Here is a 22,882-nt window from a genome sequence, read left to right on the forward strand (position 1 = left end):
CAATAAAGCTAAATATCTCCTTTTTTCACCTTTTGTGCTCTAGAGGTTCTCAATGAAAAATGTGCAGTCAAAAGATGTAGATGAGCTTTCCACAGTCTAGAATGAACAAAGAGGTAACTATTCTTAGAGGCAAATGTCCAGTATCTTATTTGAAATACTGTTCCTGTTGACAGCAGAGCGACATTCAGAACAAGAAGCTTGTATTTGGACAAAATACTTTCTACAGTTACTATGTGATATGACAAGAAAAGAATACAAAGAAAGAAATGAGAGGAAGGCAAGGACAGAGCTGATGTGTACAGTAGTTAGAATTACTGTAATTACAAAAGTTTTCAGCGGTACCATGTACGTGGGTGTGCAGTTCTTTATTGAATACTTGAAATACATCACCTACTTCCCCAAGAATGATGACATCAAGTTCAGTACTAGCAGGAAGGTATTGGAACCCAATTCTGCCACACTGATGCCGTTTCTAGTCAGGCTGTTACGTTCCCCAGTCATCGTGGTTTCTTCCACTTCTCTTGTGCATCATGTTCCGACTCCCTAAGTGGAGTCACTTTCAAAAATGGATCCACAACACAGTAATTCGATCCAGGAACAGTTTTGTTAGTTCCAGAAGACTTTAAACTGGGTAGGTGTTTTACTGTTCTCTGGATCCAGACACAGTTCTCATATTCAGGCTTAAAGATGCTGCAAAACATTTCCAGAGAACACTTCTCTGTTTTTAAGAAATGTCTTTAGCCAAAAAAACCCACATAATTAAGAGAGCATGTTTGGACTTCATCTCATTCTTTACTAGATTTCAAGGAAAAGCAAGCAAAAGAATTTTTCCAAGTCATCCAGTGCAATAGAGCCAGGGGGAGACCATGTTATGGCATTCTAATATTTTGATACTGTCCATAAACCTCCCAGAAAGGAGTAACTCCATCTGCTAAAATGTTCTTCCTGGCTTAAAGAAGCATTTGCTTAAGGATAATGGAAAGCGGTTCACTGGTGTGGCTTTATTTGCTTTCTCTTTTTTCTTGAATAAGGGACACAGCTTTCATGTCACAGGTGTGTTGAATTGTCACAACAGCTAACATAGGAGTCATCCTTGTCATGAACTCATTTGAGTTCAACATGTCAACTGACTGATACAATATGGAATTTTTTTTAAATAACTTTATAGGGTTTTTTCTCTGTCCGAGCACTAAGGGTCTTGTATGCTGTTTCCACTAATGTAGCTACTTATGCCATGAAATACTGCTGAAATCAATGGGACTATTTATGGAGTCATTTGCTATTCAAAGGGCTTGATTCTCTGATTATTTATTCTGGTTTTTCACTAGTGTTACTCTGCTCACTTGAACAAGTTACTTCTATTTTAGCTGATGCAAAAGAAACTACAGCCAAAGGTGACAGATTCTGGCACTAAATTGCTTTGTAAATAGTTGCTTCAAAATAAAAAAATAATATCTTTGGATAAGGGCAAATCACATCTTAACAAAAAGCGCAGTCTGGATTTTCTATGTTCAGTTGGATATTCCAAAAGTAAATTAATGCTCAAAGGTAACATTATTTTTGAAGCTCAAACATTACCTATGTGCTTGACAAATAGCATCTCTCTAGAATTAAATCTTGCCTCACTAATGTCATTAGGAGACCTTAAAGAGAGATCAGATTTCATCCTGTAGAAACAGGCTTACAAAGGCTTTTGTTAACAAAGTTCTTCATTTCATAATGTTTAGAAGCCCAACTCATGGGCCATTCCAGCATATTTCAATTATTTAATTGAGTGCACAATCTGCTTCCCACTACCTCCTTTCCCAAGAACTTTGAAGATATGGATGGAGACCAAGTGCCGGGTGAGAAGGGTAATACTGATAGCTGCAACTTCCTATTTCACAGCCATCCTGAAAGTTTGGCCACAACACAGGTGTCCTGATTGCCTGACAGGTACAAAACTCATCCTCTTGTAGGGTGGGATTTAAAAGCTCTGCTTTTTTACATTTCCAGGGCAGGCAGGGGAGCAAAAAATTATCTACTATGGCCTGTGTATGAGCTATTGCAGGAAATAAAAAAGCTTCTAAGAAGCACCAGACTTATTGTTCCTGCTTTGTATGGGTTCTGTGTAAATGTGTGCATACTTTTACATTTTATGCACATGTGAAAATCAGCTGTCCCAGTTATGCATGGTGGGTGGCATGCTGTGGCAGGAAGAATGGGCTCCACAGTCATAATTGGTAAGCTTCTGATGAGCTGACTGAGCACAGTACACATCATGTAGCACTTTTCACATTGCCAAGTTAACAGCTATCACCAGAGGTAGAATTTATACTGCTGAAATAAACAAAGTCGAGGGGAAGTATCTTGCTGAAATGTCACCTCCCACAGAGCTTGTGGAAAGCCATTACTATTGTAAAGATGCATATATAGGATTTCAAAATTTGTATTATGCCTTAAAAGATATACTTCAAGAATGCAAAACAAACAGCAAGGACAAACAATCATCTTTCCCAGAGATTAAAGAAGATAGCCATTTTTTTATATGTTGAAAACTTTCTTGTAGCTTTCAGATGGTATTTTATTATCTAAAGTGATCCATCTAACTCAACTGAAGTAGTTCACTTGAGGAAAAAAATTCAGGTAATTTGTCATTATAAAGTTTTAACTTATCTGCCTTACTTTGTCTGAAATATAGGGCTATAATCTCAGACAGTTACCAGGACAATTAACTGGTTCACAAATTGGAAGAACTTTATCTAAGTGTGAAGTGTACTATTGTTGGAGGAAGAGCTGCTCAAGCAGTAACACTGTGCCAAAGTAGCCCCAGAACTGTAGGTCTGAAGAGCAAATATCTTCCTCCTTTATTTTGTCCCTTCTATCAGGACTGTAAACATAAAGATACCTTCGGCTACCATGTTTCTCCTGAGGGAACAGAGGAACTCTCTGGCTAGACCAGCTGGTAGTTTGGAAAGATGCACTGAAAAGCAGGGCCAGAAACCAAACAGTCTGTGCAACATCAGCCCTATAGGTTCTCTTGGGAATATCTGGTGCTGGAGTCCTGAGCAAGCTGTGCTGCAAAAGGGAGTGCTGTGCTACATGGAGGGATCTGCAGGTCTGGGACAGTGGTCCAGCTGAGTGTTGAGTTTCATCTTCGTCCCTATTCACTGTCCTTCAGGACCGGGGCACAAGGCAAGGGCCCTGAAGTGCACTGACAGTCAGTATCTCATGGTGCTGCTGGGACCTTATCTAGGGGTAGCCCCAACAACAGAACAGGGAGGAAGATATTGAAGGCTCTGAATCCAGCTAACACTACCTGATTTATTGTTTATGGGTAATGCACACAGACTAGGTAACTAGGGAAAAGAGCAGCACTTTGCTGTCAGCAAAGGAGAGAACAGACGGGAGACTGCATATTTCACAGAGGGCTTACAGACTAAAACACATACAAAAAAACACATTTCCAAAAATTATAGCTGTATGTATTGATGGGCTGCCCTGTCCTTTACAGAATTTCTTGCTCTTGCCCTGGGAGATGAAGCAGCGAGGTGCTCTGGTTCATAAGTATCAACTTTACCTAAGGAGCTTCTAGAGGGGGTGAGAATGAGTGGAGAAAGGGATGATTGCAAAAGTGCGGGTTACTGAGCTCCCAGCCCTACTCTTTGCCCGGAGCAGACTCGCAGCCCTGGCCCGGGGCAGCTTCAGGGCGGTGAACAGGTGTCGGGGAGGGAGGCAGCGGCTGCTTCGCCTGACAGGACGAACTGAGCAGTCGCGCAACTCACTCTGCAGCATTTGCAGGCAATCAGGAGTCGTCTTTTGTTTGCCCGTGGCTAGTACGGGTCACCCAACCTGCGGAACTGTTGCACACAGTCGCTGGTGATAAAATAAACAGCTGGAATATGGGAATTGAGGCAATTCAAAGACCAAGAGCCCCCAACAAGGAAGTGTTACATTGGTATCCAGCACTATTCTACTTGAAATCCTTGACATAGACAGTAGAATTGCATTTTTTTTAGTTCTCCTCTCCCCTATCCCTCCCTGTCCCCCTCGCTAAGGTCATTCTGATGTAAGCTACGTATGCGACATGTGCATACGAAAGCGCTGTTACCAAGACTGAGGAATCACAGTGCGATGTGTATTTCCCTGCCTCTGGCAACATTACCCTGCTTGCACTGGGGGCTGGCGGGAAGGCAGACCAAGTCCTGCTAACAAATTACAGAATCTAACAAGTCTCAAAAGGGACAAAGCCTGGTCAGAAGGCGTTAAAGCAGCCTGCAGTCCTGTGCCCAGGAGAGGAGCAGATACCGGGCAACCCGGGTAGGGAGGGAGAACGGGCGACCGCAGGACCAAGAGGAGAACAGGGGTACAGGGGCCATACCCTCGAGAGACCCACCTGGGCTCCTACCCTCCTGACTGCTTTGATTTTTGATTGTTCATCAGCCACGATTTGAAGGAAAGGAAAAAAATATTCTTTTATGAAGGGGGTGGACAAGTAAATTAGTATTTTGCTTCTTGCTTCACTGGAGGGCTAGAGATTAATCTATTTAGCCCTTTCGTTGGTTTAAATTAATGTCAGGAGGAAGAAACGCACCCGCGAAAATTAGACAGGAGAAGGATCACCTTTTGCTAAAACTGTACTTTTCCTACGTTAATTTATTTGTGCTTATTTTTCCCACATCGGTTCTCCGACTGTAAGGAAATATACCAAGTGTGAAATAAACGTTTCGGCAAAGTAAATAACTGTTATTACTTCTACCCGTCCATAAATATGGTCTGAAACCAATAATTGATCACATTACTTTTCATTTTCCTGCTTCCACTCACTGAAGGACACCGTGCAACGAAAACCGCCGAGAGCACGGGGGGAACAAAACGAGCTGGGGAGAGAGGGCGGCCCTGCTCCTGGGCGGTGGTCCTGCCGGGGAGAGGTGACACGAGGCTTCTTCCCCGCGGGAGAGCTCGGAAGGGCCATCATAGGAGTGTGACTACGAAGAAGCTAGTCAGAAAAAAGCAGGGCTGGGGAGATCGCGACGATTGAGCTTACACCATGGGGCGCGAGATCGATCTCCCCGGCATGCAGGACCCCGGTTTTTTCCCCAAAGTCCGGGAGTCAGGCGCCGCTTGACATGATAGTGGCACCCGGGCAGGCGGTGGGGCTCGGAGAAGGTGTCAAGGGGCGCGGGCGGAGCAGGGGAACCCAAGGGCTGGGCCCGGGCAGCCACCGAAGACCCGGGACTCCTTCCCGGTCAGGGCTGGCGGCGCTGCCGCTCCCGACACGTCGAGGGGCATTGCTCGAGGAGGCGGCGGGGCCAGGCGAGGGCGGAGGCTCTTCGCCGAGGCAACCGGGCCACTGCCAGGGCAGGCGGGCTTCCCGGCACTTCCGTGGCGCTCCCCGCTCGGCCCGGCGTGCCAGCGTCGTGGGGCCTAGAAACGGGGCCGGCACGGTTTGCTCACTCCCGTCAGAAGCAGGGCAGCTAACGCGAGGTACATGGGAATGCTCCCAGGTATCCCTTAAAGACAATCTCCTGTGGCGACCCCGGAGTGTTTTAGGCTCCTCCTCTCCAAAGGAGACGAGGGCAAGAACCTCTGCTTCCTGACAGCCCTGGTAACACCAAACATATTGGCAGTCCCCTAATAACCCCCGGAGAGGGAAGCTGACATGATGGCTAGGACAAGTCAGCCAGTGGTCACCTTTTCCTTGCAAGGGACCGATGAACTCGTCTTGCTCTTCACCGCGGCTGCAGCGCCGGGCTGCCGAAGTGGGTTATCACCTGGGAGATTAGGTAGTCAAACCTACTCACTTCTGGGGAAGGAAATTACAGGTCTCGAATTTTCCTTAGTTTATCTGCCTAGGCTTCCAAGCAGGAGGGAAAAGGAGCCTTTAGCTCTTTGCTAAAGAAATTTCTGTGCATTTCTGATCGGAATGAGATCTCTCTGCTGCCAAGCAGCCCTCTTTCGAGTACGTTCACATTAGGTATGATATTCATAATAATAACAACAACTCCGAGAATTATGAGACAAGAGCATGTTTGACAGTGTTTGAGAAATTCAAATACAGCTGCATCGGCTTTGTCTCTGGTTCAGTCACATTTATTTCCCCAAGCTAGGCAGACAGCCTGAGTGAAGCATGACAATGAGGTTTGTAAATAGCAAATGGAAGGGTTTGCTGGGTTGTTGGGCTTATGTTGTTTTTTTTTTTCTTCCAACCCTCCCTGTTTGATTTTATTCTCAATCCAAATAACCTTCCTCAGTGGATGTTTCAGACAAGAGAATGTGAGCGGGAGGGAACGAGGGGGGCTCATAATTGCAGGTTCCCTTTGGAGCTGGAATTAAAACGCTGACGGCGTGTGTTGCAGAGGAAAGGTGCAGAGACAGCCTCCGCTCTGACTGCAGGACGGCTGTGTTGTCAGTGCCATAGCGTTTATTTACAGCCAAGCACTTGAGAGCAAACGGCGCTTCGAAAGCGCGAAAGTTAGGGGCCCTACCTTCTATGCCCGAGGTGCTGGGGTCCCCCGTGGGAGAGGGACCCAGGCCCAAAGACCTACTCCCTCCGCTGGGACTCCGCAGACGCTCAAGGAACACCCCGTGAGAGATGCTGCCTCTGGGCAATTTCACATTCGCACCTTTCCTATTGAGACCTGCGCGTCCTGAAGCGGGGCTGGGCAGGGGGGAGGTCAGTTGGAGATGGCTGGAGAGCAAAGAGATGAACATTAAGGCAGCTCATTTCGATTGGTTACTCTTGTCATGTTCAAGTGCCCTGTGCTTGACACTCCGCACAGATCCGCACCTCAGGGAAAGCACTGAGGACGTGATGAAATTAATAATTTCTTTTTCTTACACCAGAATCCTCTCCCTTGTTCAAGTCAGGTCGCCACTTCTACGGACCTTTCCTGCTTTCGCTGGGTGAGAAATTTATTCCTTCCTTTATCAAGCTCTTGTTCTCATCCTCTCCCTACCGTTGTCTAAAAAAAAAAAACCAATACACTCCCCCCCCAAAAAAAAAAACAAAAACAAAAACAAAAAACTACGCGCACACACATGAAAACCAAACCAACAAAACAAATCAACAACCACCCAATTTGCTCCAACTGCTCAGATCAGTTAAAATACGTTTGCAAAAATGTCTGCAGCTCTTCAAAACTTTCTCTGCTGCCTTATAAAAGCCACCTTCCCGGTGGGAGACTAGGGACAGCTTGTTTATTTGTTTTGGGTTGTCTCGAAACTCTCAGTCTGTCGCTTGTTATTGCTTAGCGTGCCCGTCTCCTCACGGCCGGCCTCCCTGGGAGATGCTGCGGTCCTGGCAGCTGTATCCGAGCCGCTGAACACTTCACCTTATGCGCAAATAACCCCCAAAGTTTCCCACAGAGACTATTGTGCTTCGTTAATTTTGGCTGAACAAACCAATAACTATTTTTCTTGGACTATTTTTAGCCTCTGCGGCTTCAGTGAAAGCCGTTTCTTGTGGCTGCCATTGCAGTTCCTATTCATGAGGGAGGGCAGGAGATGGACGCCGCAATCCTTATCTTTTCCTGGGAGGGTAGGAGGGAGGAACGAAGGAAAAGCGTTGTCGCTTCGGGAAGCCCCTCATGGAACAGTCGAAGCCTGTTCCTCTTTGCAAGCCAAGGAACGAGACTGCAATAATAGAATACAAACATGTGTTTTGTTTTCCATTAAGTCGATAGACCAGACAAGGTTTGCCCCGGGGAAAAGATGACTTGAGCTGTTAATGAGAGCTGACACTAGGATTTAAATACTGAAGGCTCCTTTCGCCAGCAGTGTCTTCACAACATTGTTTCTTTTTTTGCTTCTCCCCCCCCCGCCCCGTTCTTCACAGGTCCGGGAGGTGCCCCAGGAGTGCGTGCAGGGACGGTGCCGGCCCGCGGGGACATCTCTCAGAGGGAAGATGGCAGGGACTGCCACTCCTGCTGTCTGCTTTGTTTTCATGAAGGGCTTTTGGAGGGAGGAGGGGGAGACTAAAGTGCTTATAATTCTTTTCTCAGCGTTCCGTGTGCGTAAACGCAAAACTGACATGCGTTTTGTACCGGTACCAACACCGCACCGAAAACTTAAGGGCGTTTCAGGGGGGGACACAGAGGTGCCTGACGCTCAGAAAGCCGGTGGGCAGCCGCGTGGAGCTGGGCGGGGGGTGCGGGCCGTGTCCCCCCGCGCCCGGGCGGGCCGGGCAGCGGCCGCTCCGCCGGCTCCGGCCGCTCCTGGCACGGCGGGTCAGCGGCGCGCCCGGCGCTGGCGGCCCCCGGCCGCGAGATGGCGCTGGCGCTGTTTGGATCGCGCTCCCTCCTCGCTGGAGGCGCCGCCGCCGCAGCCGCTGCGCTCCCGACCCGGGGCGGCCTCCGGGCACCGCTCGGCTCGGCCAGACACGGCCCTGCCCGGGCGGAACCGGACAGCCCTCGCCCCTTCCCTGGACACCGCGGGGACGGGATCCCAAGGGGGAATCTCAGGGTCCCGGGGAAGGCGAGGCTTTCTGAGGCCCCGGCCGCGGCTGCCTTGGTTGGCGATACGGGAGAGTGGAGGGGGGCTGCTAGGTGAGGGGAGTACGGGTGTGAATTACAAAGAGAAAAAGGTCTCTGCGGAAGACCCTGGGGAGGTTGAGGCGGGAACCTCGGTGGTGTGCCCCGCAGAGATGTAAGCAGTCTGTGCTTTGGCCGGCTTGCAGAGGGCAAAAAAGCACTGCGGGTGCTTGGATCCCAGAGGAATATGGCAAAGGCCACTGCGCACGGAGCTCCGGTGCCACCAGAGGCAGATGCGACGCACGAAGTAGGCGGCTGGCCCTGGGAAAAGCTCCTGAGCTGAGCATTTCTGTTGTGTGAAGTGCCCGCATTAGCAGCCCGAACACGTAGTGCAAAGGCTGACATCTGCGGTTTGGTACGAGGCACCCGAGAATTGACAGACCTCATGGTTCAGAGGGGCACCCTCTCCTCGGCTCCCGGCAGGGAGGGAACCACCGGGCCCCAGCGGTGCCTGAGGGAGCGGCTAGCCCCAGGGAAGGAAACCTCCTCTCCTGAGCTTTCCTCAAGTCTAAAAACAGCAATAAGACGCAGTCTCTAGATTTGGAACATTCATCGTCAATGCCCAGAAGTGAAAAGATGGAGGGAGACCTTCGGTATGAACTTTGAGCCTGATTCCAGTGGAAGCACAAATAACAAGAGTTTCCAGGGTTTTGTCCCCAGTTTACAAAATAACGTATAAAATTGAGGTTGTACCATGGGGCATTTTCCTCGGCCATTGTGCCAACGCACCTCTGCTTTTGACTCCTCACTGCATAGTTTAATCCCCCCCTGAATTTTAACAAGCCCATTCATACCACCGGCCTCAGGTGGAAAGAAACCAGAGTTACTTTTTTTTACAAGTGCTGACGAAACCCGCCTGGGCAGGAGAGACCCTTGGGAGCCGGCAGTGAAGGCGCGGTAGGACGGAGCTGAGTTTTGTCGCACGGCAGGAGGGACCCGCTCGGGTCGGTGTGGGGTTCACCCCACTATGAGCACGGATACACACACACTCCCCAGGAGCAGAAGTTTCGAGACTTGTCGAGAGGGGAAGATAAATAAGAAATTAAAATAGGCAAACAAAAAAAAAAAAAAAAAAAAAGAAAGAAAAAATCGTTCAGGATTAAACCCGATTTTTTTTTTTTAAGTCCCCAGGGAGACATGTCCTGAAAGTTTCTTCTAGCTCTCCTCGTATTTTCTAGTAGTTTGTACTTTGTACTCGGTTGTTGGAGTTGCATCATGGAAGGAATTTGCCATCCCTACGGATTTGTGTTTATGTGGTCAAAATAGTAAGGGGCACTCTTTCTGCTGCGATCGGTTCCTGAGCCCTTGCTGGGCTACGGATAAATGGCACCTTTAAGTATCAAGCTATGGGGCAAAGGATGCATCGTAAGAACACATGAGAGTATGCTGGGTATAGCTGATATTTATTGAACTATCTAAAAGGAAAAAACTGAAAGACAAAGAAATGTTAGATATTCCATGACACAATTGTTGCACAAACTGCCTTCAATCAAGTTGTTTTGTTTTGTTTTCAGGACTCTTTTGCAAGCATCTTCCACAAGCTTGGTGGAAAGGAGAGATCTCATGGGCTGTTCTGCATTTTCAGGGACGACCAAGTCAGTCCTGAGAGGAAAAAAAGTTGCTTTAGAAGGAGAAAAATTACTACTTCGTAGAGTTCAATGTATTTTTTTAAACGCCGTATCTCAGAAAAAAGGCCTCCTGTAACAGATTCCTAGGTCCTGTCAAATTATAACGAATTAAATCGCAAGCAGCAATTGCAAAGAAAATATTGTGATCAGTGTTGTGGGTAAAATCGGAGCCGGGTTTATAGAGGAATATTAACTCAGATTTGGGGGGTTTTTTGAGTCAACAGTGATGAGATAGGCATTCAGCCTAAAGACCTTTTCCTGTAGATGGCGTCCTTTGGGTACTGAGTAATCAATAATAGTACAGTCATACTCAGGAGACTTTATTAAGCTTTGGATAATAAAATAATTAATATGTTTTTAGTTATATTTTTATTTAAAGTGAAAACCTCTGGATTTATGGTAAGCAAAAGTGTGTTTCTCCTTCACGTGGATGAATAAATAAGTTGTTTGAATAAATAAGTTGTTTCTGAACATTTTGTTGTCAAAGTGTTAAATGTCCCCGTCATTTTTATTCAAACACTAACATGATTACAGCCAATTATATATTCACCACTGTTCTTTATTTTAGAGTAATTGTACTTGTCACTAATAAAAGAGAGACATAATGGATCGCTACTGTTCTGAATTTTAAAGCAATTTTCTGTAATTTGATTGAATTATACATCATCTCCGCTACTTTTTTATTTCTATATTTTGAAATACTATTTTCTTGAAAATTGCCGTTCTATTCCTGTTTTGTTGTTCCTGAACTAACGAAACCTCCTATAACATTTATAAATATAGCCTCGTCCCTTTTGAAATGTGGAAAATCATAATTTCAGCCCAAACATACTGAAAGCTTCAGACTGAAAATCTGAAAGTCCGGAGAAGTGCCTAAACCAGACCGCAGGACTCAATGAGGTATCCTCCTCGGAAATGAGAAGCAGAACATAAGCAGAGAGGAAAAAATCTCCCACGTGCATAAGACGGTTTGATGACTTTATTACAATGATTTTGGTGAGCTTCTTGTGGCTCAAACATAGGAACATGTCAATTCAGCTGCTAGTATTTACCACGGAAGAATAAAGATACTGGGAAAATACCACGTCAGTTACATTCCTTCAAGAATTTAGAGCCATTATATACTGTCCTTTCAGGTGGTGAAGATAGGTGAGAAGCCCAGGAGTGACTTGGCTATCTTCAGGAAAAGACAATAGAGACGTAGAATGATACAGAAATATGTGGAGACACCGTACACCTATAGAAAATACTGCACTGAGTTATTCTGCTGCTCCTCGGGTTGTTTCGCTGAGAATGAGCTCTCAGATGATTGGGTTTTTGTTGTTGTTTTCCAAAGCCGAAAGCATGCCTTTAATTTAGCAATTGTATCAACCATCAACGCGGTGAGATATGATCCGCGTTGTCGACAAACACAAATCAAAAAATGATATAAAGGCTTTCACAAGTTAATTTCATATGACAAAACAACAGATAAAGTTAAACCGTCGTTCGCAAACCGTGCGATTGCGTAAAAAGGTATTTCTTAGGTACAGTCAAACACGAATGTTTTCTCTGCTATTCTGTATTGTGAAACTAAGGGAAGGCGCGGGAACGCGGGTGGCTCACTGTGAGATGCTTTCAGTGAAGCTATAGCGGGACACGATCCCGGCGCTCAGTGAGAACTACGCTTTTTGCTTTTGCGGATTCCCTCTCTAATATAGCCACAGAAATTAGCTTGTAGTCGCCTTGGAAGGAAGAAAAAAAATCTAAAACCCCGATTTGCTAGTATCATATTGTTAATTCCAACGTGTACAACGACTTCGGAGCCTTTTCTTTTCCCTTTCACTGGTGTTTTGAAATGAATGTGAAAATTAAGTGTAATGTCATCCTCTGCGATATTCTGCTAGTAGACAAATGGAAATTACTTATTTGTTGGAATTTCCGAAGCTACGGCATGATTTCATTATTTAGGTGGAGTTTATAACTCGATTATAGTAAACATTATTTTCTGAAGACTGCTAGGAAACATAACCTCTGCGTGTGTGAGCGCCTATGTGAATGCCCCGTCTAAAAGATGGAGCGAAGGAAGCACACAAAGGGGATACATCCCAGGAGAACTCTCTGTTTTTCCTCTCCCGGGAGAGTCTGTCTGCAGCCACTTCTCTTTCTTGGTCAAATTATTGTCGAGACAAAACTACAAACTACAGGCTTTAGCAAGGCACGGTCCGTGCTCGATGGGAGGGGCCCAAATGGGATTTAACTTGTTGCCAGTCATTTTTGTGTGTTTGTTTGTTTGTGCTGGTGCTTTAAAAACGAAACAAATTCCAGAAACAAAGCGGGGGGGGGGGGGGGTGGAGAGAGAGAAGGGGGAGCGGTTGGGGAGGGAGGGAGGAGGAAAACAAGTTCTGTATAAAAGGCATATCATATTAAAATAATACATGGACACACCCACTGATATCAAGGGTACGGTATCAGCCCTTCCCCAAGAAACTTATTTGTAAGTGGTAGCGGTTATAATCATCCAACAAGCCCCTTGCTCCACTAAAGAAAGAAAGAATGAAAGAAAGAAAACATGGAGACCACCCTGACAGATATAAAAACTGTTGAGAACAACCTATATAAAGAGGCAGCTCCTGCGAGCCCTCCTCGTGCCAGGAGAGCAAGGAGCGAGCAGGGTCTGCTTCGCGGGCAGCCTCTTTGGCGCTAGAGCCAGCCCCGACACCCGCCGAGCGCGGGTCACGCCGCGAGTGAGAGCCGGCACCTCGCTCCGGCACGTCCTCACGCCTGAGCCCCGCACGGGGAAAGCCAACACCGCCTTTACTCCCAAACTGCCGAACGCTTTCTCCTAGAAGGGTGTACAGTTGTTTATGGCTTTCGTGCTACACCGGGCATTTTGCTATGGCTACAAGGGGACCCCTGGGCGGGGCGGGGGCGATAGGAGGATAGAGGAGGATGGTGTGCTTTTGTAGGCCCTAAAAATTGGATCCGTAGGTGATCTGGTCGAGTCCGAGACCTCGCCGACCCGAGGGGTGCGGTGGAGATGTGATGCAGGGAGAGAGCCACGACGGGACAGAGTGGGACCGAGCGGGCAGCGACGGGGGCGGTGCGGCCAGGTAGGGCAGAGGGACGGACGGATGGATGGTCATTCTCGGGCACCGGCGCCCCCCCGCGCCCGGATGCCTTTCGCTAAGCGCCGGGGTGGAAACAGCGCTGGGAGAAAGAGAGAGAGACTGTGTCTGTCCTTCTGCTGGGGAAGGGGTGGAAGCTGGGTGGGCGGGGGAGAGGGCGTCTTTTCTTTCGAGTCACCGAAAAACTGCAAAACCAGATACATGTGTCATTTGCCAAAGATTACCTTTATAAGAGGCTAAAGAGCTTTAGAACAACACCATGAAAATATTCCAGCAACAGTTTCTTAGGAGTCAAAGAGTAGCTAGAAGTCTTCTTCCAGCACTATTTGTGTTTTTTTCCTCCACATCTTTCTTTTCCCTCGTATTTTATTTCGCCATTCTTTAATTCAATATCATAAGGGCGACAAATGCACTGGCCTAGAATGTTTTAACAGTAAACACAGCAGAAAATAAAATTATGTCTTTAAACCTTGATAAGAAAATAACTTGTCCATTTCTTCTTTGTATTTTATTATCGTCTTCTGCATAACTCTGCGGATAATTCTTAATGGATATTTTAATTTTTTGTTTGATTCCTAAATTAGGGAGAACTTCCATTACACGGGGACATCTATTGCCTAGGCAGGTGTGACGGCTCTCTTCTGCACACTGGCATATAAAATAAAAGCGACATTTAGGATCTAACAAACCGCACATCTTAAAGTTGGCAGCGAGTATAAAAATATTCTCTTCTGAAAAATTCTGGCGGTAGCAGCTGAACACGATAAATCTAGTGGATGCTCTACACTCCCTAGATAGACTTTCTGTCGATGGTACTGTACATCTACAGGACTAAATAAATAAAATCTTCAGTTTTTAATGAAGGCGATTTAATTCAGACCTCTCCACCCAGCGTAGCCGCCGTGGGAAATGTATACTCCAATGTTTACTCGGATCTCTTTCTGTCACTATTCTGTCTTGTTTTCGCTTACGACATTAGCAAAGCTTTCTGGACCCTACAGCCATTGTTTCCCATTTCCACGTTCTCCGTTCAATCTCTGCCCGCCCAAGAAACTCCCTAAAGTTCAACAGGAGGGAAACTCTGCGCACTTAGTTTGTTAATGTCATCGTTTTAACGTTACCTCTTCCCTAGATGCGCTGGCTCCTCTAAGGTATATAGTATCCCGCTGACTGTTCTTTATGGTACAGTGCAGCTTCTCAAAAGATCATCGGATAGAGAAATTTAGCTCTTCTTGAAACATTTAAGTAACTGAGCAATTAGTTCTGAATAGGGTGGGGGGCGGGAAGACTAGAGAGCTAAAAGGGGGGGAGGGGAAAGGGGAGAGACACAACGCCACTAGCCCGAAAACAACAGGGATGAGGATGCATGGGAGGGGAACCTAAAATATTTGTATTTAAAGGGTGCTTGGAAGGTCTTCGACACAATATGAGCTGCTCTCCTTAAAGAGGCACCGAGTGCCAATAACTATTAGTCACCCCCTAACTTTAAGGGGAGTTCCCCGAAGTCCCCAAAGGGTACATAGCTGCGGATTTCAAACCCGGTCCAGTTCCAGTCACACAGTGCCTACCTGCTGCAATAAGAAGTAGAGATACTTACCAGAGTTTCGAGAGTGTGTGGATAGCTCCAGGGTCTCTGCAGTGCTCCTTTCCCCTGTGGAATACTATCTTGCATCCGAGGCAGCTCCCAGTCTATATTTGATATTAACAGCCTCAAACATGAGGCTCTCCCATAGACATTTTTTTCCAGGGTTTTCAAGCAAATTTCTCGGTGCCACAATGTTATGATGGAAGGATGCTGAAATGACAGGCCTTGTAGACGCTTGTCTTAATCATCGGCTTCTTAATTTAGTTTTAGTGCTGTGGTTTTGTGTGTGCGTGTGTGTGTGTGTCTGCGCTTGTGTGCGCGCAAGAGAAGCCTCTGACAACCTGCAGCTTCCTAATGACTGACGAGGCAGGGCTGCTGCAGCAAAGTAACACTTCCCTGGTGTGAAGACCTCTTACTGGGAAGTTTAGTTCACTACTGTTCTCGCAATCCTAATCGTGTAACTTGTAACCAAAACCCATGGAAGAAGGATACGGCATGCTAAATAGACTAACTTCTAATCACTAGAAGCTGTTGAGGATTAACTGGAAGTTGGCTAGAGGCGGACACCTAAACTTAAATCTACAAATGCAGATAGAAATGTGGACCATTGAATGTTTCTTCCTCTCCCTCTTTGCCTTCATTCATCCATCCATCCACCTTCAGTCCCATTCACCCCTCTTCAAAATGTTTGACTACCTCTTTCTCTTTGTTAGTGTGCTGCTCCGTCCCCATTCGCCATGCCTTAGCAGCAGGGTATCAATGTCTGCTGAGAAGCCCTTACCTTAATTGCCCAGGTAACCTGGAATAAATAAAGCAAGCTTATAGTCAAGTGGGAATAGAATTATATATGCGTACATCGAGGCATTTACTGTCAGGAATGTGATATTACTGATTGTTAAACCAAAGTGTCCCAACTCGTTTCCTAGAAGCATAATGCCATCGAAGCGTGGTTATTAAATACCCTTTCTTCATGGCTGAAAAAAACCTCATTCATTTCTTAAGCTGTCAGTACATTTTAGCAGCTTAACCCCTTGAAAGAGCCCGAGAGTACAGAGCCACTATACCCATGTGAAGGGGGATTGAACGCTGGAGCTGGGGCTCGGGGGGAAGGGGGACGTGCAAAGGCAGTACGCTATATCCATTGAGTGTACAATGGAGAGGGTCTGTTTTTCCTTTGGCCTTTAATTTAAAAATAAAATAAGAATTTAAAAAAAAAAAAAAAAAGGATAAAAGTGTATGGTCGAAACACTATCCCTACGAGTTATACTCAAGAGCTGTACGGAGATCGCTGTTGAATGGCACTTCAGCCAGGACGTTTTAGCTCAGCTATTCACCCCCATCCTAACCCCGGAGTCGGATACTCTCAGCCCATCCCCGCCGCTCGGTTCGGTGGATCCACAGTCCCGGCGAGCACACAGGTGAGGGAGTATCCACACCCTGCAGCGAGCCGGCTCCCCTCTGCACACCCACCCGTGTTTCGAATGGCTGGGGCCGTGTGCCTCCCTTCCAAGCACAAGCTTCTTCTCCAGACACCCCATAAAACCTTCCCTGTTAGAAAATGCTGCCATGACAGACTTTCTTAAGAGAGTTCGAGTTTAGCCAGAGCTGAGGGGTCAAACCTGCTGCTCACTGAAGTACCCCAATGCATAAAGGTACCACCAAAGTGAAGGGGAGTCGTGGTCGGGGCAGAACTCCGGGAGGAACTGGCGTTAAAGCAAGACTCCCCTATTTCCAAGTAAATATCTCCAGTTTTATAAACGGTGAATTTTCTGCTGAAGAGGAAAAAAAAAAAAAGAACTCGAAAGTTAAAGTCCAGCAGAAATAATAATTGACGTGGCTTCTCTTACATATTTTTTTCTGTCCTGTAAACAGTGAATTAATCTTCATGGACTTAGAAAGATATGTACTACATATTGGACAAAACATTTCCTTTTTTGGTAGAACTGTATATCCACGGCATTAAAAAATATATAAATCTTAAGTTTGTGCACAGACCTTTATTCTGCACCCGTGACAAATGACCGACTGTTGGATATAGATCATCAGATGTTTTTAGAGCGTGCTTCTTTCTGAGCCTTTTGCTCAGAAACGCAAAAAAGATAAAACTTCTATTTTCTTCCCTGTTACGTTTTCATCCTCGATCACAACGCAAAGTAAACTCAGCTTTGACCTAAGAAACACCTCAAGGCATTAAAATTTCAACAAGCGATATCAGTGTTACATTAAACAAGAACTCCTCCAGTTCACTACAGAGCTGGGATTTGAATAAAATGTTCAATGTTAACAAACAATACACACGTTTGGCACTTTGTGTATTAAAAGGATCAAAGAGATTTGATAAGGCACACTGCACCATTTGTACAGACCTGATTGAGTTAATATAATATCAGCAAATTTTACAGCGAAATGAATCTGTTTCTTTTCTTTGTGTTTTAAACCAGCACAGATTACAAATTTTAATGATCTGAAAATGTTTGGTATACAAAATCATGCTTATTTCAGTATTAGCAAAAACACAAGAAATTTTTCAACACAAACACCCAGCTGTGTCTATTTTAAAAGCAGTTCAATGACAGCTTGCACTTATGAGCATGCAATCAGCTAATTTCGCTTTTTTTTTTCTTCTGTGTTAATCAACACTTTCCTTCCTGCATATCAGAGTACAAATAGTATAGTTACTCCACATCAGTAAATGTTTACGTAACCTGTCCTTTCTCAAGAATCTGGTTACATGGAATCATTACATGCTAGACCGAGTAGGAAAATGCACTGGGCCCAGCCACCCTAATGGGATCCTAGTGCACCATAATGACACATATTAGTTAATGATCATCATAACCATAATAATATGCAGGAAGCTTACCTTTCCTCTTACCCCTTGCCATGGTAGAGTCATCTAATGTCCTCCACATCGCCTTCTTCTTCAAGAAATCCCATGCCTTGATTTCAGTGCTGAGACACGAAATAATTACAAATTGACATGATTTTAAAAAAACAAACAAACTTGTTTTTTAAAAAAAAAAAAAAAAAAAAGAGTGGTTGTTGATCATTAGGTTTTTTGTGTATGTGTCAGTAGCAACCTGTTATGAAATTGGTTAAATAAATACAATTGTGGTAGGGTCATTTGAGGTTAATCCAATGCACAAAGTTCATGCCATTCCCAATTGCAATTGTTTATGACCGGTCCATTGTACTTGTTCTCGTTATTTACTCTCTCTTTCTCACACTCGCTCTCCCTCCCTCACACACACACATACATAAATACGTATGTAAAACGCACATCTACACACAACCACGTTCTCTGCACTGAACTCTAACCTGAATTTCCTCGGGATAAATTGTTTTAGCTGCAGTTGAGCTGCACGTATTGTTTCTACGGAGCATCTTTTCCTCCGGCACAAACACTAAGTAGCTTTAACGCGGCGCTACGTTTGCCTACAGCTTCGATCTGAATGCGATCAGCACGCTCTCTGTCCATTACATTGCCCCCTCTACTTCCCGAGTAAGAGAGCTGCGCGATGTATTTCTCTTTGTTTCCCGGTTGATTTTGTTGTTCCCGTGCTGACAGCAAGAAATGATGTGCTGTGGACGATTAATACCGAACCCCTTGGTCCCGGTAAACTGTGGCGGTAAGCCCGTGCCTCTACCACCGCGCGTACTGGTGGAAAGCGGCCGTGCCAGACCCTTTCGCCTGCTCCGTGAGCGGCCGGCCCGCTGCCGCCCGCTCTCTCCCATCCGCCAGCAAGGCTGAACCCCGCAGAACCCAGACCTCGCGGGCCGGGCCGGGCCGGGCTGGCAGAGACCGCAGTATATTTCACGGGTCACCGGTGTCAGTATTTATTGGGTACGCCCGGAGCGCGGCCTGCTCGGCCCCGGCTGGAGCCGCGCGAAGGAGCGGACGGACCGAGCCCGACGGCCCCGCGCTGCTCCGGCGGCCGCGCGGGAGAAGCGGAGCCCCAGCGGGAGCGGCGCGGGGCTGAGCGGGCAGCGTGGAGCCCGGCTCCGGCCGCCGGTGACACGAGGGAGAGCGCAGGGGAGGAGAGTGCCCGATCGTTCCCGAGCCCTCCAACTCACAGTGAGGAGCGCGGCGGGCACGGGCCGGGCGGGCCGGAGCGGACCTGTCTTCCCTGGCAGGCCGCGGACAGCGGCGTCCAGCACCCGGACCCCGGGCCCACCCCGCCGCCTGCGTCCTCTCCGGACGATGGTTTTGTTTTCTCCCTCGGTAAAACAACAAACAGAAATAACCGGGCCTGGGAAAATAAACTCGCCGAGAGACTTCGGCTAGATCCGCAAAGTAGTGCCTCCGCCGCCAACGGTATGCCGCTTCTCCTCACCCACCCGGCCTCCCACCCCGCCTCCTTCGCCGCTAGAGGAAGGGGCAACTTTGGTCTGCCGGAGGATCTAGGGACACGGGCAGCCAGGCCGGGCCCGTGCCGCGGGATGTCCGGCGTGCCGGGATTTGTGCCCGCGGCGGCGGCAGCGGGGGGGCGAGGGGGAAGGGGGCGCGCGCACGGGAGCGGTGATGCGCCCCTGCGCCGGTATCCCTGCGCGGCGGGAGCCCTGGTGGCGGCGGGGGCGGGGCGGCGCGGGGCGGGGCGGGGCGGTGCGCCGCCATTGGCCGGCGGGCGGGCAGACGCGCGCGCACGCCGCCGGCCCTGATTGGGCGGCCGGTGGGAAAGGTTAAACCAAAAAATGTTTTACAGCCCCGGTGCGTGCCGGCAGCTCTGAAATTAATTGCGGCCGGGGCGGGCTGGAGCGCCCGTCTGCCTCGCTCCGCGCCGGCCCGCCGCGGCTGCTGCGCCTTCCTGCCTCCCCCTGCGCTGCGGTGCCGGGGGAACCGGGCACCATGAAGTAGATTTTTTTTTTTTTTCTGTGTGTGTGTGTGTGTGTGTGTGTTTGTGTGTTGTTGCCTTTTTTTTTTTTTTTTTTTTTTTGGTTTCAGAGGGTTTTTTCCCCTTTTTTAAATCTTTTTTTTTTTTCTTCCTCCGCTCCGACTCGGCTTGATTTTTCTCTGATCGGTGATTATTATGACTATTATTTTTTTCCCCTCCCCGGCGGTTCCTGTCTGTGCTACATGACTTGCCAGTGCTTGAGACTGCGGTCCAACTGCGCTGCCGCTGCCGGTGGTGCCGCCGCCGCCGCCGCCTCGGCCGCCGCCGCCGCTCCGGCCGCCACCTCCGCCGCCGCCCCGCGCGCAGCTCCCTCGGCCGCTGCAACTTTCCCCCTCAGACGAGTGTGTGATGTTGGACATGGGAGATAGGAAGGAAGTGAAAATGCTGCCGAAATCCTCCTTTAGCATAAACAGCCTGGTGCCCGAAGCCGTCCAGAGCGACAACAACCACAGCAGCCACAGCCACCACAACAGCCACCACCCCCATCACCACCACCACCACCATCACCACCATCACCACCCGCCGCCGCAGCAGCCCCAGCGAGCGGCCGCAGCAGAGGAGGAGGACGAGGAGAAGGGGCAGCACCTCCTGCCGCCCCCCGCCGCCACCGCCTCCGGCGCCCTGGAGGTGGCCAAGGCGGACATGCTGGCGGGCAAAGGCGAGGCGGGCGCGGCGGTAGCGGCGGAGCTGGAGGAGAAGGAGAAGGCGGCGGAGGAGAAGAAGGGGGCAGCGGAGGGGGCCAAGGACGGGGAGAGCGGGAAGGAGGGGGAGAAGAAGAACGGCAAGTACGAAAAGCCGCCGTTCAGCTACAACGCGCTCATCATGATGGCCATCCGGCAGAGCCCCGAGAAGCGCCTCACACTCAATGGCATCTACGAGTTCATCATGAAGAACTTCCCCTACTATCGGGAGAACAAGCAGGGCTGGCAGAACTCCATTCGCCACAACCTCTCCCTCAATAAGTGCTTCGTCAAGGTTCCCCGCCACTACGACGACCCGGGCAAAGGGAACTACTGGATGCTGGACCCCTCCAGCGACGATGTCTTCATTGGGGGTACCACCGGCAAGCTTCGCCGTCGCTCCACCACCTCTCGGGCCAAGCTGGCCTTCAAGCGGGGCGCCCGGCTCACCTCCACCGGACTGACATTCATGGATAGGGCAGGATCCTTGTACTGGCCTATGTCCCCCTTCCTCTCCTTGCACCACCCCCGGGCCAGCAGCACTTTGAGTTACAATGGGACCACGTCTGCCTACCCCAGCCACCCCATGCCCTACAGCTCAGTGTTGACTCAAAACTCCTTGGGAAACAACCACTCCTTTTCCACGTCTAATGGGTTAAGTGTTGATAGACTAGTCAATGGAGAGATACCTTATGCCACTCATCACCTCACAGCAGCAGCTCTGGCCGCCTCAGTGCCGTGTGGCTTGTCAGTTCCCTGCTCTGGCACCTATTCCCTAAACCCCTGCTCTGTAAATCTCCTAGCAGGACAGACGAGTTACTTTTTCCCCCATGTTCCTCACCCTTCAATGACTTCTCAAAGCAGCACTTCAATGACGGCCAGGGCAGCCTCCTCCTCCACGTCGCCACAGGCGCCCTCCACTCTCCCCTGTGAGTCCTTAAGACCTTCTTTGCCAAGTTTTACAACGGGACTTTCCGGAGGACTTTCTGATTATTTCACACATCAAAATCAGGGGTCTTCTTCAAACCCTTTAATACATTAACATCCATGGGATCAGACTGTAAGTGAACATTTTACACACATTTGCATTGTAAATGATAATTAAAAGGAAAAAAAAAGCAAAACAAAAAAGTCCAGGTATTTTTTATTAAGTCCCCCATTTTTCTGTACGTTTGTTCAGTCTTTAGGATTGTTTATTATTCCACCAAGGTGAGGAGTGTCAGCAAGGTGCAATGTGGGGAGATTGCATTGTAGTCTATGAAGTTTGGAAGACAAAATTATAGTAGAATGTGTATCTAAATAGTGACTGCTTTTGCAATTTTTTTATTCAAATATGATAAGTCTATCACTAAAAGCCGCCCGATTCTCCATGTTTGCAGTATTATAAGTTATCATGGATATGTCGGTGGGTGCAGACCTTGAAAGAAAGAAAAGAAACCAAAACCAAACTAAATTTATGAAAACTATAAAAAAACCCTTAAAACGTAATTTGTATTTAAGCAGAATAAATACTGAACGATGCCCAAGAACTACTTTTGGCCATTTATTATTTTATTATTTTCTTTACCGAACTGCTTTTTTGGGGTTCCATTCCCCCTTTTTTTTTTTTTTTTGTTTGTTTACTTTTAGACCAAAGATTGGGTTTTAGAAAATGCACTCAGTGTACGGAGTAATTTAAAAAAACAGCAACGTTATTTCAGTTTGCAGCACTGCCCGTTCAAATGAATCAGAAGGGGACAAAATTAATGATTGCCTTCAGTTTGTGTTGTGTATATTTTGATGTATGTGGTCACTAACAGGTCACCTTTATTTTTTTTCTAAATGTAGTGAAATGTTAATACCTATTGTACTTATAGGTAAACCTTGCAAATATGTAACCTGTGTTGCGCAAAAGCCGCATAAATTTGAGTGATTGTTAATGTCGTCTTAAAATTTCTTGATTGTGATACTGTGGTCATATGCCCGTGTTTGTCACTTACAAAAATGTTTACTATGAACACACAGAAATAAAAAAATAGGCTAAATTCATATATACTTGATAGTTTTTTGTCTCTTTTGTTAACCCTAATGTGGCAGAGACTTGAAAGTTACAGAGAGATCAGAGCGCTGCTTATTACATAGTCCACCATTTTTCACATGTTCCTTTCTCTTCCCTCCCCCAGCCCCCCGCCTTCTCTGCCATTGTCTTTAACTACAGTATTTTCAAATGTAAAAGATCAGAGTGTTTAATTAAACATCATGGCCACTATTGTGATGTCCATTTTGGGACAGAACTCTTATCAAGTCTGCTTAAAAAATGATAGTACAAGGTAGGATGTCTTACTTAGAAACTGCCTTACGCTGAAGATGCTGAAAATCGCGTATGTGTATATACATGCATTCATATACAATTTAAGTGTATAAGCACACATTCGGAAAAATCCAAGGTGAATTATTATATAGGTACCTGTTATTCCTGCAATCTCTGAAATGCATTCAAA

At 47.3% G+C, this 22,882-nt stretch overlaps 2 protein-coding genes across 2 annotated transcripts in view; one reads left to right on the forward strand and one right to left on the reverse strand.

Moving 5' to 3' along the window:
• LOC116788441 (translation initiation factor IF-2-like) overlaps positions 1 to 19,678 on the reverse strand; it is a 243,833-nt gene extending 224,155 nt beyond the window's left edge. The window contains exons 1-4 of the mRNA XM_032691282.1: positions 19,532 to 19,678; positions 18,905 to 19,485; positions 18,149 to 18,220; positions 17,694 to 17,782 (exon numbers count right to left, since the gene is read on the reverse strand). Of these exons, the coding sequence (XP_032547173.1) occupies positions 17,694 to 17,782; positions 18,149 to 18,220; positions 18,905 to 19,485; positions 19,532 to 19,678 (889 nt within the window). The remainder of the gene's footprint in view (positions 1 to 17,693; positions 17,783 to 18,148; positions 18,221 to 18,904; positions 19,486 to 19,531) is intronic.
• On the forward strand, positions 18,766 to 22,436 carry FOXG1 (forkhead box G1). The gene is made up of 2 exons (XM_032690704.1): positions 18,766 to 19,145; positions 19,917 to 22,436. The coding sequence occupies exon 2, from the start codon at positions 20,071 to 20,073 to the stop codon at positions 21,442 to 21,444; it is 1,374 nt and encodes a 457-aa protein (XP_032546595.1). The 5' UTR covers positions 18,766 to 19,145; positions 19,917 to 20,070; the 3' UTR covers positions 21,445 to 22,436.
• The last annotated feature ends 446 nt before the right edge of the window (positions 22,437 to 22,882 follow it).

This window comes from Chiroxiphia lanceolata, chromosome 6 (genome assembly GCF_009829145.1).
Source record: "Chiroxiphia lanceolata isolate bChiLan1 chromosome 6, bChiLan1.pri, whole genome shotgun sequence".
Taxonomy (NCBI): domain Eukaryota; kingdom Metazoa; phylum Chordata; class Aves; order Passeriformes; family Pipridae; genus Chiroxiphia; species Chiroxiphia lanceolata.

What these genes read in the sequence shown, in the direction of transcription:
- FOXG1 (XM_032690704.1), top strand. Translation starts at nt 20,071, where the DNA reads ATGTTGGACATGGGAGATAGGAAGGAAGTGAAAATGCTGCCGAAATCC.